The sequence below is a fragment of the Colossoma macropomum genome, unplaced genomic scaffold, assembly GCF_904425465.1.
Source record: "Colossoma macropomum unplaced genomic scaffold, Colossoma_macropomum, whole genome shotgun sequence".
NCBI classification, from domain to species: domain Eukaryota; kingdom Metazoa; phylum Chordata; class Actinopteri; order Characiformes; family Serrasalmidae; genus Colossoma; species Colossoma macropomum.
The window spans coordinates 1,771,020-1,787,418 of record NW_023494788.1 but is presented as its reverse complement, the minus strand read 5'-3'; the positions used below and the strand labels follow the sequence as shown (position 1 = coordinate 1,787,418).

The window sequence follows — 16,399 nt, the reverse complement described above, 5'->3', positions numbered from 1 at the left end:
GTATTATTTCAGCAACTTTTCTATAAAAAAGAACAGAAATACTCCCATCCAAATGTATCTAAAATACATTTTAATCTTGCTTTAATTCACAGTTATTACAATGTTTATATATCATATCCTCGTATACTATTTTACATTTTAGATGCACCACACAGTCATGAAAACGATCCAGAAGTAATGAAGCTGATGAAGTTCAGCTCAGTGCTGCATCTAAAGAGTAAAAAAGCACACGTTCATCATCAAAAGAAAGGATAAACAAACAAACAAACTGCTTTTTTCTTTTTATTTCAAACTGTTTTCATATAAAAATCAAATTCCTGTTTTGTATACGGCTGATTATTCCTAGCGAGATCCGTCAACGTGAGATCTGTTTGCCAGAAGCCACAGACTGAAGCAGTGGGGCGATTCACACACACTGGAGTTCAAAGGGAAGGGGGCGGGGCCTGTTTGTTGTTGCTATTGTTGTTTGTTGCGGTTGTTGTTGTAGATGTAACGCAGCGCTGGCCGGGGGGACCCTCTGAAACAGAAATTTACACAAGTTAGGAAATGAAAACTAAAAACCTGCTTTAAGACATTTCAGCATTAAAGGGCTTAGATACTGTAGTTCTGGTCTAAAGCTCCCATTATGAAACGGTTCCATTTTCAAAATCTGATTGGCTGAGCCGCGTTCGAAGACTACAAACGCTGCAGATTCATACTGGATTAAAATCTCTCCACAATTATTACTGTAAAACTACACACACTGCAGATTCATACTGGATTAAAATCGCTCCACAATTATTACTGTAAAACTACACACACTGCAGATTCATACTGGATTAAAATCTCTCCACAATTATTACTGTAGACTGTAAAACTACACACACTGCAGATTCATACTGGATTAAAATCACTCCACAATTATTACTGTAGACTGTAAAACTACACACTGCAGATTCATACTGGATTAAAATCACTCCACAATTATTACTGTTGCAGATTCTATACTGTCAATCTTTGATATTTGTGACTGAAAGTAGAAGAGGAGATATTTTATTATGATTTGAATTTGAAATTTATTTATATGTATGAAATCTTTTTTGTCGAAAGAAAAACAGTCCTTAACATTTTTCCTGTTTTTGTCATTTTTTTGACTCCAGCACTGACCTGAATCTGTCTATAAATGCATATATTTGCATAATTAACTATGCAATTAAATATGTAATTATGTAATTACATTTGAGTGAAATGACAGAAATTATGCTCCATAAGGGTTAATAAAAGTGTAGATAAGTGTTGGCGTAGGGACATTTACTGTGTGTTTGTGTGTGTGTGTGTGTGTGTGTGTGTGTGTGTGTGTGTGTGTGTGTGTGTGTTTATGTGTGTGTGTGTGTGTGTGTGTGTGTGTGTGTGTGTGTGTGTGTGTGTGTGTGTGTGTGTGTGTGTGTGTATGTGTGTGTATTCACCCTGGTCCTGCAGTAATTCTCACATGCTGCCTGTTCTCCGGCGGCGGCCGAAAGCCTTGGAGCCTACATTGGTGGGAACGAAGCTGCTGCTGCCCATCCCACCCGAACGGCTCAGAAAATCGGCCAGTCGGTGGGTTACACACGTCGCTGTGTTACACGCCCGCTTCTGCACCGAGACACTGCTTCAGAAAAAACACACACAGTTTTACCCCAGTAATCACACAAACACACAAACAAACAAACAAACACACACACTGAAACATACACACAGGACCTTGGTCATACATACACAGTATCTGTATTAAATATGTACATATCTACATGTACTAATACCCACATGTTTAAGTACCTGTGTGTAATAATAATGTATGTATGTGTCTATATGTAATCTATATATAGTCATGTATATGTATCTAAATATAATAAGAAATTTCTAACCCTAATTTTAACCTCAGGAACTTAAAAGAAATACTTTTGCTTTTAAAATGAAACCCAGATAGCAAACTTTGTCTGGCCCACTTGTGGGCCACATCCTTGCCTTTGTTCTGGCCCAGTACACAGCTGGGTCCTTGGCCCAGATCTGACCCACAGACAAGTGAGTAGAACTAATGGATCTGGTCCAAATGTGGCCCAACTACATTGTTGGTCCACAACCTTCATGTTAGAATTGGCCCACAAATATAAACACAAGCCAAAACCGTATGAAGCTGTACAGCATTTGGCCCGCATAGTCGCATAGTCATAACATCGGCACCGGTAGTCGCTCACATAGGAAAGCCAGATTCGGCCCAGGACTGTCTGCTATCTGGGAACATGAAGCTTTTATAAAACAAAAAAAACACATTACAATTAAGTTAGTCCTGATCTTCTCTGCTTTTACTACAGTCTGGATAATTGTACTGAAAAACTATGAAAACAAACACACAGTAAACACACAAACACAAACAATTAAATATACACAAATACATATATATATATATATATATATATATATATATATATATAAAAACTGCAGTTTTCTGCGATATTCAGTGCAGTTATTATTATCTTACCTGCTCATATCAGGCTCTTACTGGTGTGTTTATGAGGGACTCTATCAGCAGTTTGAGTGGGTGTGTTTGTGTTTGTGGGTCCTCAGTGAAGGAGGATCAGGATTGGTTGTGATGAAAAAAGATGTTTTCTTTTACAGTCCTTTAACAGCTACGTATGAACCAGGAAAGTGGTACAAACTCCAAAGTACTAGATAATTGTTTTGGGTAAGATGATGAGTAAAAGCTCTGACTAAGGCCGTGTTCAGACTGCCAGCTCAAATTCGGTTTTTTGCGAATCCAGATTTATCCACATTGATTTTTGACAGACTGGAGAGCAAAAAAACTTTTTTTTTGCAAATCGGATCCAAATCACGTCACTCCACGGATTTTTACAGATGCGTCTCGGATTTCAAAGTGTCTTTTGCGTCACTCGCAATGACAATGCCAAATCCAGAGTGACGAAGTGCTGGGATTCAAGAAGAGCTTTCTGAAGAATTCTGAAGAGTTTGGAGGGCGAGATGATGCTCCTCCATCTCTCCTGCATCTGCGTTTGAAATCCGCGTCACCAGCATAGCTACAGTTACTGACGCCTACATCATTACCACGGCGACTCATGCAGACTGGTGATGTCTGGACACTCAAAGTCTGATCTGATCAGTTACAGATAACAGGGCGGACAGTCGACTCAAAAGATCTGATTTGAGAAAGAAACCTGATTCGCCTGCAGTCTGAACACAGCCTGAATTACACCGAAACACACCACACAGGTTCTCTCAGGGACGCGGGAGGTGGGAGCGCTGAGGGGGGACTGCAGGAACCCACACTGTAAAAAAGCAGATCCTTTAGTGTGACATCACTGTGTACATCACAGATATGCTGCTTAGAGTTTCAGCACCCCCAACTTGTCCATGGGTTCTAGATATTAACTAGTGAGTGTGGAGTACAAGCTGTGTAAATACTGTAGGTAAAAGGTTCCAGGCATCTACATGATGTGAAAAAATGTACACAAACAACGTACAAAGAGTCTTATATGGTATGTACGGACGTTTGCAAAAGTTTTGGCACCCCCGGTCAGATTCCACAGTGTTCTTAATTCTCTGAATGACTCTCACGTCCTCTACAGAGACACACTGCTGGACATATTAATGAACAATTACTGCTTATTTACTGAATTTAACATACTGGGAACAATAAAACATAAAAGGTGATCTGTGCAAAAGTTATGGCGCATTTTATATTTCATTTGTATTTTTTTAACCTAAATAATAATAATAAAAAATTTGTGCATTAAAATGCAGAAAAAACGGCATGTGTTATTATATTATATGTCAATTTCACAATTAAAAATCAAAAAAACATGGAATTTGACTGGGGTTGTTTGCGCTTTTGCATACGACTGTTTATTGTCTATATAGCTTTGTATTTTATTGTATTTGTGAAATTGTTCTTCAGATTGATAGAGAATGTGGTTCTATAGCATCAAGAAGGGTTCTTCAATTGCTATGATGTCAAGCTTGTCACAATATAAGAACCCTTTTTGGTACTATATACAACCCTTTTCTAAAAGATTCTATATAGAACCATATACGACACATTCTCCATCAATCTGTTGAACCATTTCACCATGCAGAGAACCATTTAAGTGTGCAAATATTTTTTTGAGTGTTCATGGTTCTATATAGAACCATTTTGCTTCACTGAAGAACCCTTGAAGAACTATCTTTTTTTAAAAATGTGGTAATAGCTGTAAAAAATGCTGCACTCTTAAAAAAGATGGTTCTTCAAGGGTTATTTTGCAAAGAAAATGGTTCTGTACAGAACCATGAAAGAGGATGAAAGGGTTCTTTGCATGGTGAAATGGCTATTTAGAGTGATGGTTCTATATAGAACTTTTTTGAAAAGGGTTCTATATAGCACCAAAAGGGTTCTGCTATTATTACAATACAAGCTTATAATAATGAAAGAACCTTTTTTGGTGCTATAGAGAACCATATACAACACATTATACCCCAATCTGAAGAACCATTTCATGATGCAAAAACCCTTTAAACATGTAAAGCGTTCTTTGAGTGGTCATAGTCCTGGATTACTAAAGAACCCTTGAAGAACCATCTTTTTTAAATGTGAGGGAAAAATCATATAGTATTTGTCACTATACGGCTCAGACTCTACACCATGAGCTCCATAAGACCCTCAAGACCTCCGCCAGAGTTTGAACCCTAATTATCTAGTACTTTGAAGTTTGTTAATAGATAGAACTTAGAGGACTGTAAAAGAAGACATTAGTGTGAAGTTTGAGAGTTCAGTGATGAAGGAAAAGCAGCTTCCTGATACAAAAATATGTTTATTAAACTAAAAACACAGGTAACTGCCCTGATAGTGACATCATTCCGGAGTGATTGTCATGGTGCCTGTTTTCCTGCTAAGTTTTTGGAAACGTGCACTTTCCAAACGGATCTTTAACTGAACGTATTCTCCTGTTGTTGTTATTGGATGTTATTTAGAACGGATCGAATTCAGTACTGAAAAGTAGCAGTTCATTCTCGGCTAAAAGGGACTGAACAGAGAGAACTGAATGAAAATAAGAGGGAAGATGTCGCGGCCGTTTCTGGAAGGTCAGTCAAGCAGGCAGAATCCACATGCAAACGCGATCGGGGGATAATAAAGGGGGAGGTGGGAGGGGGACAGGGGGACGGGGGGGTTAGATGGCATCGAATGCGTCTCCATAGCTGGCATGGCGCTCGGGGCCAGGCAGGCTGCGTTTCTTGCCCGGGGTGCCCGCGCCCACGTCTGTCCGTGGGAAAGTCTGTAACTTGTGCAGTTCCTGCGAGAGCTTCCCGAGCACACAGGTGCTGAGACTGGAGCAGCGTTTGGTTAGAGTTCGGCCCGGGCTGTGAGGAGATAAACATGCAGAGACAAGCTCAAAGTCACATGCACACTGACCCCATGCCCTCTCCGCACTCTTACACAACACGGTTCTCCAAGGGTTCTCTAGTAAAGAAAATGCTTCTATATCCTTTGTATGCTTAAATGGTTCTTTGCATGGTGAAACGGTTCTTCACATTGATGGGAAATGTGTTGTATATGGTTCTATATAGAAGTAATATATAAATGTGTTCTGCTACAACAGAACTACGCTTTTTGGTGCTACACAGGACCATATACAGCACATTCTCCATCAACGTGAGGAACCATTTCACCATGCAAAGGACAATTTAATCATGCAAAGGGTTCTTTGAGTTCTATATAGAACCTATTTTTCTAAAGAACCCTAGAAGGACCATCTTTTTTAAGATTGTAGCTCTCTCTCTCTCTCTCTCTCTCACTCTCTCTCTCTCTTTCTCACTCGTACACTCTTTTCTGTCTACATGCATTTAACCCCTTAAACTCTCCATAATGACATCATTGTGTACAGTAGATGGTACAATAGAAAGCAAAGCTTAAGTCTTTCATTCTTTTCCTCACTTTAATAACTAATTAAAGGGGAATTCCACTGATTTTTAAAAATTTCTTCAGACGTAAACCAGATGTGACAGGAACCAGACGTCCACCTCTAAAAGCTCCCTCACAGAAAGTTCCTACAGTAAATGGTTATGAATTCACTGCCTGATGACTGAGACACTGTTTTATGATAGTTTAGAGAACTTAAACTCCATTCATGGTGGAGGGATACATGCAGAGTGCTTTGAGGCAAAATAGTCCCCAAAGAAAACTTATTATTTCAGATTTTCCACTATTTTCCATCATCAACATTCCATATAAACTCAGAAGACTCATGTAGGTTCACTGGTGGTTCTGGATAGTAAATAAAATGTCTATATTTGTGTTGTAGTCATGGCGACCCCTGGTTCCTATCATCACCACTATAAAGACATCTGAACCATTTCACACCAAACCGCTCTGAATCTCTCTGATTACATCTCACACACAATTATGGTAGAATTTTGAAAAAATCAGTGGAAATCCTTTTTTTAACTTAGAACACTGAAAAATTTTCAGAGGTTAAAGCATCTTAAATCTCGTGAATGTATGTCATATTTCTCATTATGGGATTATTGTAAGTGAATAATGAGTCTGCAGTTTAAGGGGTTGAAGTCTCTGCATTCATTCAGTCCTGTAGATCATACACAGCATGCTGAGGGTGAATAACATGCTCTTCTCCAGCATTAGTTCCCACACAACCAGAGCACTGAGGTTATCATGCAGTCATTCCGTCTGATAGGAGGTTTTCATGCTTTAGTCGCCTTTCCTGGCATTCCCTTCAAACTCTGTGGCAAGCAGAAAGCTTATTGTTTACATTCCATAACTAAAGAAAGTAAAACTCACTCATGCAGAGAGACTGGGATCCTTTAATGGAGGTTATTAGAACTGAAATGTGTTTCTACTGGGACCATGTTATAAAGCGCTGTTTAAATCACATACCTCACTGCTCTAATTCCCACAGGCGTCACTGCAATTCTGACTGTGCTTAGAGTAGATTAAACTGTAGGTTTTTGTGTTTATCAGACATGGTGGAACACGTTCTCTGTGCTCTAAGACAAATTACGCTTGATATTTAGATGGGTCAAATTTAACCTTGGGTAATGCAAGAGCATAAAATAGACTGTTGGGTAGAAATCAGAAAGAATTTATCAAATAAGAAAGTCAGAAAGAATTGAAAATTAGAATGAAGCAAAAAAAAAATCAGAAAAAAATGATCAAAAATCAGAAAGAAGCAAAAATTAGAAAGCGCCAAAAATCAGAAATCAGAAAAAATAATAAATCATAAAGAACCAAAAATCTGAAAAAAACAACAAAAAACAAAAATCAGAAATCAGAAAGAGCCAAAAACGAGAGATCAAAAAATAAACATCAGAAAAAAAACAAAAATAAAGATAAAACAAAAACAAGAACGACCCAAAAATCAGAAAGAACCAAAAATGAGAAGGAATCAAAAATGAGAGATCAAAAGAAAAAATAATAACAAAATAAAGAAAACAAGAAAAAAAAAGAACCAAAAAAAAACAAAAATCAAAAGTTCAGAAAATCAGAAACAACCAAACATCCGGAAAAAAAATCAAAAAGAAAATAAAACATATAAAAAGGAAAAAAGAAACAAACATCATGAGAGAGAACGAAAAATCAGAAACAGCTGAAAATGATAGATCAAAAAGGGCCAAACATCAAAATGAATAAAACAAAAGTAAATAAGAAAGAGAAATAACCAAAAATCAGAACGAATCGAAAAGAGAAAGAGCCGAAGTGGGAAGGCCAGACTGGCTGTGTACCTGTTCCCATCGTTCTGCTCCACTTCCTCCGCCGTCATCTGCACAAACTCTTTAATGATTGCGTTTATTAACTGTCGAGCTTCGTAATCGCTGAGCACCACTGTGTCTGTCGCAGAGTCTCCAGCAGATCTGCAGGAGAACACACACAGTCTGAACAGAGACCCTCCATTCAGAACAGACTGAATCCCTGACCAGGAAACTGACCCATCGGCTGGACTTTAAGAACTCCAGCAGAACTGAAACTCTTACGGCCGACTGACGGATCCGAGCCAAGATCAGAACAGTCTGCTAAGAGGAGCTGATCTGAGCGGCTGAACTCCAGCCAACTGCACACTTACAACTGACTCAATTACTGTAACAGCACACACACACACACACACACACACACGCACACACACACACACACACACACACACACACACACACACACTCACCTACACACACACACACACACTCACACACACACACACACACACACACACTCACACACACACACACACACATACACACACTCTCTCTCTCTCTCACACACACACTCTCTCTCTCTCTCACACACACTCTCTCTCTCTCTCTCACACACACACACACATGCACACTCTCTCTCTCACACACACACACACTCTCTCTCTCTCACACACACACACACTCTCTCTCTCTCTCTCTCACACACACACACACATGCACACTCTCTCTCTCACACACACACACTCTCTCTCTCCACACACACACACACTCTCTCTCTCTCTCACACACACACACACACACTCAGACCTCTGTACTACAGATCATCACAATGCTGAATATATAAACCTCAGCGTAACCTCACATCTCTGAGATAATGAAATTTAAAATAAGAAGAAAAAAACATTCTTACTTTAATGTTCACTCTTATAAAAGATGGTTCTTCAAGGGTTCTTTAGCAAAGACAGTCGTTCTATATAGAACCATGAACACTCAAAGAACCATTTGCATGATTAAAGGGTTCTTTTCATGGTGAAATTATTCTTCAGCTTGACGGCGCATGTGTTGTATACGGTTCTATATAGAACCTTTGTGAAAATGGTTCTATATAGCACCAAAAAGGATTCTTCTTTTGTTTCAAGCTTGACATCGTACCAATAGCAGAACCGTTTATGGTGCTGTATAGAAACCTTTTTAAAACTGTATACAACACATTCTCCATCAATCTGAAGAACCATTTCACCGTGCAAAGAGCCAATTAAGCATGCAGGTGGTTCTTTGAACATCCATGGTTTTATATAGAACCTTTTTGACAGTGGATCTATATAGCACCAAACAGCGTTCTCCAGTTGTATACAAACCTGGCATCGTAATGATAGCAGAACCCTTTATGGTGTTGCATAGAACCATATACAACACATTCTCTGTCAATCTGGAGAACCATTTCATCATGCAAGTGGTTCTTTGAGTGCTCATGTGTTCTATGTCTTCCCTAAAGAACCCTTGAAGAACCCTCTTTTTAAAGAATGCCCTCCTGCTTCAGATCTGAAAACATCCACAGGTGTTTCTGTCCATCCTTCCACTGTGAGAAGACGACTCAGCGCTGTGGGTCTGAAAGGATGTGTAGCTGTCAAGAAGAACCTCACTGAGAAAAGGAGACGGACACATCAAACAAAGAAGCTGAACAATGGACTGACCACCCCAGAGTCCAGACCTCAACACCACTGAATGGGTTTGATTACTTCAGAAAATCATCAACCAGCTTCTAAGACTGAACTTTGGAGGTGTGCAGATTCTTTGAGGAGCTGAAAGTGAGACTCCTGAACAGAATGGAAGCTGAAATAAAGGTACAGAGTGACTCACTGACTCACTGACTCACACAGCTGAGAGTAGATTCAGCTGCTGAGTCATTTTCTGTTAAATATGTTTTGGTTTTTTTTTCCTGACGCTGAAAAATGAATAACTTGTATTTAATGGCAGTTAGCGTACGCTAGCAAGCTAAAATTATTATAACAAACCAGTTCATAACATTTTAATATGTTGTCCTGCATAAAATAAAAAGCAAACAAATAATATCAGTTATTAAAATACAAAGACGTCTCATTCTCGTCTAATCTCACTTCATTCCCCAGTGTGAACACACTGCTTGCGCTAAAAGTGGCTAGTACAGAGATTGTTATTGTTTTAGCGAGATAGCTAACAGGCTAACAGCTTCCTCAGTATTCTGAGGCAGGTTTTCAGTGCAGTGTTCAGTACAGTGTAAAGAGTGTTCCTGAATGCCTGTTACGAGTTTCAGGGATCAAAAGTGATACAACACTGCTAGCTTTGTGCTAACGGAACAGAAAATTGCACAGGGGCGCTAAAGCTAAATTAGCATTATTGTCGTGCGTTTCCTTGTTGAGCTTTTTTGGCAGTTGCAGATATGACTTTAGACACTGCATGTGTCTATGATTAGATTATTCATCATGTAATGTCATTTTTGTCATACTTCAGTCACCAATAAATTAAAATCAGGTAAATAAATAAAACGTAAATAAAGCATCAATGAACATTTATGTAACTTTGATAATGAGAACAGCACTGATTGTAGTAAAACCTCTGAACCCAATAGACTGTAATAATCTGAGAAAATAAATCCATGCAGAAGTCCAGTCAGTTCCCAACCGCTATAATAAATTACATCTGAGAGGTAAATCGTTATTGTTTCATTTCCTATAGTTGGACAGTTATAATTGAACAATTAAACCATGATTATTAGAGCTAGACTGTCAGTTTGGGCCATAAAAGTCAAAACACCTATTTGATAATGTTAATTTCTGCTAGCGCTCCTATGGGATTCTAGTAGTATGTCAGTGCTGGGCTAACGGCAATTTACATGGACAGTTTTTTAGATTAAACTGGAGATTTGAAGCTTGTAAAAGACATTAACATATATTTGAGTTTGTATGCATCAGCTTAAAGACCGTTACACACGAAAATTTAAAAATATTCAGATGTGATTTTTTCACATCAAAACTACACACAGGATGCAACACGATTTTTGTAATTTCAAGTTTTTTATATCATTTTTTATGTGCAAAATATATATTTAAAAATATATCGGCGGAATATATAACAACAATATCTGTGGCTGTGCAGGATGCTCCACTGTGAAAAGAGAACGGGGAGTTCCTCCTCATCCAGGAGCTGAAGGTCTTTCAGTGTGAATAAGATCTGATTCTTTGCTCCCAGCAGGACAGGTGACAATGAGTTGCTGTCCATTTAGGAAAAGTGAGCAGCATGAAAAGCTTCATCACTTCATTCAGAAGCTGAAACACTGAGTTCTTCCACATTTCACTCGGTTTGAGCTGCTTTTGGAGATGATCCTTTGTGAAAAGTTCTGTTTGCTGGAGCATAGCTGCTCTGTCATCTTGGTTGTTGTCATGCCAACAGCAGAGGTAGCTGTGAGTTTTTGTCGCAAAAATCAAACAAAGGGTGATTAAAATAATGGTGCTTTTTTGCTGTCTAAAAAATTGCCTTTGGTCTACAAGATACGGTCATACATGTGCTCAAATTAATTTGCTTAATTTAATTTAATTGTACGAAAAAATTGCATTCAGTGTGTAACGGCCTTCACCGTGAGTCTTTCAGCAAAGAGTCCTGACGTAGAGCTGCCGCCGCTGTTTTACATTCCTGACAGCCAACCGGAACACTGGTTCGGCAACAAGCAGCTCTTTCCTAATCCTAGCTCTTTTCTAATCCTCCTTTGCAGTAAAATAGTTTAACAAATGCAGTTTAACAATAAATGGTCTTAAACTCTGGAGTTAATGTAGAACTGCTAATTCACTCTTTAACCCTGAAGATCAGCGCCGACTGCTGGTCACCATAGCAACACAGACAACAGTCTCACCTAGCTAGTAGCTAACGAAACAGCAAAGAGAGAGATTTAAGATGAACATCGATAATTTGGAGATGAATGGACTTATTAGTGTTTATAATCACTCCAGCTGGTTTCCTGATACGTTTAATCTGCAGTGAGAAACTCAAACACTAAAAAGTCGTGAAGCTGAAGTCGTTTCTCATTCTCCAGCTTCTCGTTCAAATTTTCTCATTCCACCCTAAATGGTGCAGCAGCTACATTCGGTGCCTCAGGCACCATTTAAGGTGGAACAGAAAAATTTGAACAAGAAGCTGGAGAATGAGAAACGACTTCAGTCTCGTAAAAAGTCGAATGTTGGAGACATTTTACAAGAAACTGTTCTTCTTTTGTGGAAAAGTTTCCTGCTGGAGATGCGAGAAAAGCAGCTGTAGCTGAGCTAAAGATTAAAGCAGAGCAAAGTGAGTCTGTGTTTTCATTTATATTATATTTTTATCCTATACTAGCACATCAGCACAGACTGAGACACATTTACAGCCATGATGGTAAAACGTTACTTCAATCGAATGGTCATAAAATGTTGTGGCTCCCAAGGTGGTTTGATTTTTGTTAAAAGGACAAAATGGCTCTTCTTAACGTTTGGGTTGCGGCTCCTGACTTAGACTATGACTATGTATTCACAGTATCTAGAACCTCCAGAAGGACTAGAGTGATGTTTTTTCTCACCCCTTCATTGTAAATCAGAGCGTTATTGGTTGATTCCTCTGTCACTTCCTGATTATGTTGGTAGTTAATCTAATATATAAGGCCTTCAGTCCAGCTCCTGAAGTCCTAACCAATGGGAGAGCAGCTCGGCTGTATCTGCCTAGATACCACAGAGAGAACAATCCTGATTGGATGATTTTCTGTTGGTCAGTTTAAGATTTTAACCCTTTTATTTTCAACGAAATGTGAACAATGAAATACAAGCATAACTGCAATGCTTACCGAGTTTAAATAAACAGGCTTGATGACTTTATTAAATAAACATGCAGTAAAAATTACAGACGTGTTTTTATTTTCACAGAAGCTGTTGTATCTAGAACGCCCTGAGGGTTCCTGACTGGTTTAGTGAGTGTTTGCTGGAGTAATTCTGACCTGGGTGCTGCGTGGGAGCTGTACATTTGGGAGATGAGCAGGAAGTAAGCGGCGAGGAGGGCGGAGACTTTCACCATGAACATGATTCCCTACAACAGAAACACATTTTAGCCAGCAATAAAAAAACAAACAAACAAACAAACAAACAAAGGAAAACATCGCTGTCGGAACAAAACATCTCCAAAATAGAGGAACAGCATTCAGAGCTTTATTGAATGTTAATGTAAGAGTTTTTCATTATTAATTATTAGTAATTCTAGATCGTTTCTATTCGTCCAGTCGTGATGAAATATTAACACAATGTTACAAACAGCTGGATTTTTAAAAATGAGACAGAAAAAATACAAAAATGAAAACGGAGGTTTTAAATAACAACAAATTATATTTCTCATAAATTTCATTCTCCATATGAGGACTTTCATAATTCTCACAGAAAACTCCAGACATCTCTCTCTCTCTCTCTCTCTCTCTCTCTCTCTCTCTTTCTAAATCTCTCTCTTCCTCCTCCTTCTCTCTCTTACTCCTCTTTTTCTCTCACTTCTCTTTCTCAGTTCTTCTCCTTCTATCTCTCTCATTCATCTTTCTCTCATACTTTTCTTTCTTTCTTTCTTTCTTTCTTTCTTTCTTTCTTTCTATCTCTCTCTCATATTCCTCTTTCTTTCTATCTCTCATATTCCTCCTTCTTTCTATCTCTCTCTCTAGCTCTCTGCTCTCTCTCTACTCTCTATCACCCTCTGCTCTCTTTCTCTTCTCTTTCTCTCCCTTTCTTTATCTCTCTCTTCCTCCTCTTTCTCTTTCTGTCTCCCTCACTCTCTCAGTACTTCTTTTCCTTCTGTCTCACTCTCTCATTCATCCTTCTCTTACACTTTTCTTTCTCTTTATTTCTCTCTCTCTCTCTCGCTCATTCCTCTTTCTATCGCTCTCTAGCTCTCTACTCTCTCTGTTCTCTATCTGTCTTTCTGTCTCTCTCTCCCTCTGTCTCCCTCTGCACTGTCTCTCTTTCTCTACTGTCTCTTTTTATCTCTTTTCTCTTTTTTCTCTCTCTCTCTATGATCTGTCTCTCTCTCTCTATCTATCTCATAAAGCTGAGTGTCAGAGCTGATGGAGAGTGAGTGTGTGTGTGTATAAATTAAATTAAGCGTTACAGGAAAACACACACACACACACACACACACACACACACAGAGAGAGAGAGAGAGAGAGAGAGAGAGAGAGAGAGACGCCCTCTTCATCAGTGTGATGAGGGACAGGCTGACCCCGTACATTAAAGACCCCCGGCTTTCTCCCACTCTGATGACCCTTCGTGACCTTTTCTCTTTTTCGTTTTCTTTCTTCTCACTGTTTACATCTCTTTCTCTCTCGTTTCTCTTTCTCTCTTACTTTTTCAGTTTTTTTCTCTCTCTCGCTCATTCTTCCCCATCTACCTCTATCTCCCACTCTTTTCCTGCTCACTCTCGCTCTCTTTTCTCTCTCTCCCACACTTTTTTTTGCTCTCTCCCTTCTCGCTTCCTTTGTCTCTGATCTTTCTTTCTCTTCTCTTCTTTCTCTCTCACTCTTTCTCTCTCTTGTGTATCTCTTCTCACTTTATTTCTCTTCTCTCTCTTCTTTCTCTCTTTTTTCCATTCTCTCTTCTCACTTATTTTCTTTCTCTCTCACTCTTTTCTTTCTCTCCTTTCTCACACTTTTTCTCTCTCTCGCTTGTCTTCTCTTTCTTTCTCTCTCAGTCTCTCATTTATCTTTCTTTTTTGCTCTCCCACGCTTTCTCTTTCGGCTCTCTCTCTTTCTCTTCTTTCTCTTTCACTCTATTCTCTTCTCTCTCTTGCTCTTGTTTTTCTTTTTCTTCTGTTCTCTCTTCTCACTCTTTATTTCTCTTGCTCTCTCTCACTTTCTCTCGTTTCTCTTTCTTTCATTTCGTTCTCTATTTTTATCTTCTTTCTCTGTCACTCACTCTCTTTTTGTCTCTTTCTCCCTTACCTTTATCTCCCACTGTTTCTTTTTTGTTCTCTCTCTGTATCTCTTTTTCTCTTATCACTCCCTTTCACTTCTCTATTTCTCTTCACTCTCCCCTTCTTTCTCTTTTTCTTCCATTCTTTCTTCTCACTATATATCTCTCTTTTGCTCTTTTGCTCTTTTTCTGTTTTTTATCTTCTCTCCCTCACTTACCTCTGTCTCCCACGCTTTCTCTTCTCTTTCTCTTTTCTCTCATATTTCTCCTTCCTCTCACACTCTTTTTCTCTTTCTCACTCTTTCTGTCACTTTTCTTTTGCTCTTTTTCTTCATTCTCTGGTTCACTCTCTCACTTACTATATCTCCCCCACTTTTCTCTTCCTGCTCTCTCTCTCTTTCTCTCTCACTCTCTCTCTCTCTCTCTCTCTCTCTCTCTCTGTTCCATCCTGCTCTCCTGTCTTTTACAGTTTAGTTCAGTCTGAATATTAATGTGTTTCTGGCTGTTTCAGAGTTAAAATAATCAGATTATTATTTTACGGTTTACTGATCTGCTCTGTGTTTCAGCTCCAGGTGAATTCTGAAGTGAATCATCCTCACTGTGAATCTGCCGCCTGTCAGAGGAACCTGTCAGAAGTGTGTCCTTACCGTGGAAGCGTGGAGTCTTCCGGCACAAACAGACGGGTAAATATCAGCCCAAACTCAGAGTTCTGTTCTTCTGTTCTTCGGTTCTCCTGTTCTCCTGTTCTGCAGAGCGGCTCTCGGTCCTGTTGAGTGCAGCTGTAGTGCTGAAGCCTATATACGCTGGGCTTCAGCTATTGACTGTGTAGGTGTTTAATTATCCGCCGTCGGCCAATCAGCCGCCGGAGACGGAGCCGCCGGCCAATCGGCAGCCGCCCCTCTGGTGCGCTCTGTGATAAGGTCTGTGACCGCCAATGACGTCACTCCTCCGCCAGCAGAGTCCATTCAGAAAATCAGAGTTTCAGATGTTTGATCTCCAGCATCTGCACTCAGATCTGCATTTAGATTCCACTAATCTGATTAATCCGAGCACCGAGAGGGACACTGACAGCCTCTGTCCTGAGTAATGAACATCTCTCAGGCTTCCAGAAGGGCTGCATGGAGAAAATGGACATTAAAGGACTTCTGAGCAGAGTTTGCTGGTGAGGCGCCACCTGCTGAGGAGAGAGGAGCACAGCAGCGAAACAAGCAGCACTAAACCCAGACTGAGGGAGTGAGGCAGCGATCCTGAAGACGGAAATGTGTTTACTGGAATATTACTTTTACTGTCAAAACCTCGTATCTCCAAAATCACAACTTTACAGGAGAAGGAAAAAACATACTGTACTTTTAATGTGAGTCAGTGGAACCAGAATTTTTTCCAAGTCATTCTGGGTCGTTTCTTTTTGTTTATCATGAAATTTACACACAATGTAAAGAACAGCAGGTATTTTCAAATTATGTCAAAAACTGAAAAAAATGGAGATACGAGGTTTTGTTCCAAAAGCAGCGATATACATTTATCTTGTGCATTTTAATTTTAATTATTATTAATATATCCACTTTTCTGCTATTGCTTTTATTTATTGCATTTTTATTACTTATTTTATTTTTGATTATCTTTTTTTCTCTTCTTTCTCTGGTGTTTTTACTTTGTATTGTGAAGCATTTATAGCTGCATTTTTAATGTTTAAAAGGTCATCTATAAATAAAGATTATTATTAATATTATTAATATTATTATTATTATTAAAAGTTA

The 16,399-nt window shown here is 39.0% G+C and overlaps 1 protein-coding gene across 3 annotated transcripts; it reads right to left on the bottom strand.

Annotated features, from left to right (window-relative positions):
• Window positions 1-217: 217 nt before the first annotated feature.
• Window positions 218-15,404, bottom strand: LOC118806352 (calcitonin-1-like). 3 transcript variants are annotated; one of them, XM_036567761.1, is made up of 5 exons: window positions 15,290-15,404; window positions 12,698-12,786; window positions 7,744-7,872; window positions 1,446-1,627; window positions 218-517 (listed from the first exon to the last, which is right to left on the bottom strand). In XM_036567761.1, the coding sequence occupies exons 2-4, from the start codon at window positions 12,778-12,780 to the stop codon at window positions 1,465-1,467; spliced, it is 375 nt and encodes a 124-aa protein (XP_036423654.1). In that variant the 5' UTR covers window positions 12,781-12,786; window positions 15,290-15,404; the 3' UTR covers window positions 218-517; window positions 1,446-1,464. The 3 variants fall into 3 exon arrangements, with proteins under 3 accessions (XP_036423654.1, XP_036423655.1, XP_036423653.1); XM_036567762.1 differs by having other exon boundaries at window positions 1,446-1,624; XM_036567760.1 differs by lacking the exons at window positions 218-517; window positions 1,446-1,627 and adding an exon at window positions 5,177-5,367.
• Between the last annotated feature and the right edge of the window lie 995 nt (window positions 15,405-16,399).

Bases quoted from the DNA above. Each gene is read 5' to 3' on its own strand.
- LOC118806352 (XM_036567760.1), bottom strand. From the start codon at position 12,780: ATGTTCATGGTGAAAGTCTCCGCCCTCCTCGCCGCTTACTTCCTGCTC. The intron at 7,873-12,697 runs GTCAGAATTACT...GTTCTCCTGCAG, and splicing joins AGCTCCCACGCAGCACCCAG to ATCTGCTGGAGACTCTGCGA. The intron at 5,368-7,743 runs GTACACAGCCAG...ATCTCCTCACAG, and splicing joins GAGCAGAACGATGGGAACAG to CCCGGGCCGAACTCTAACCA.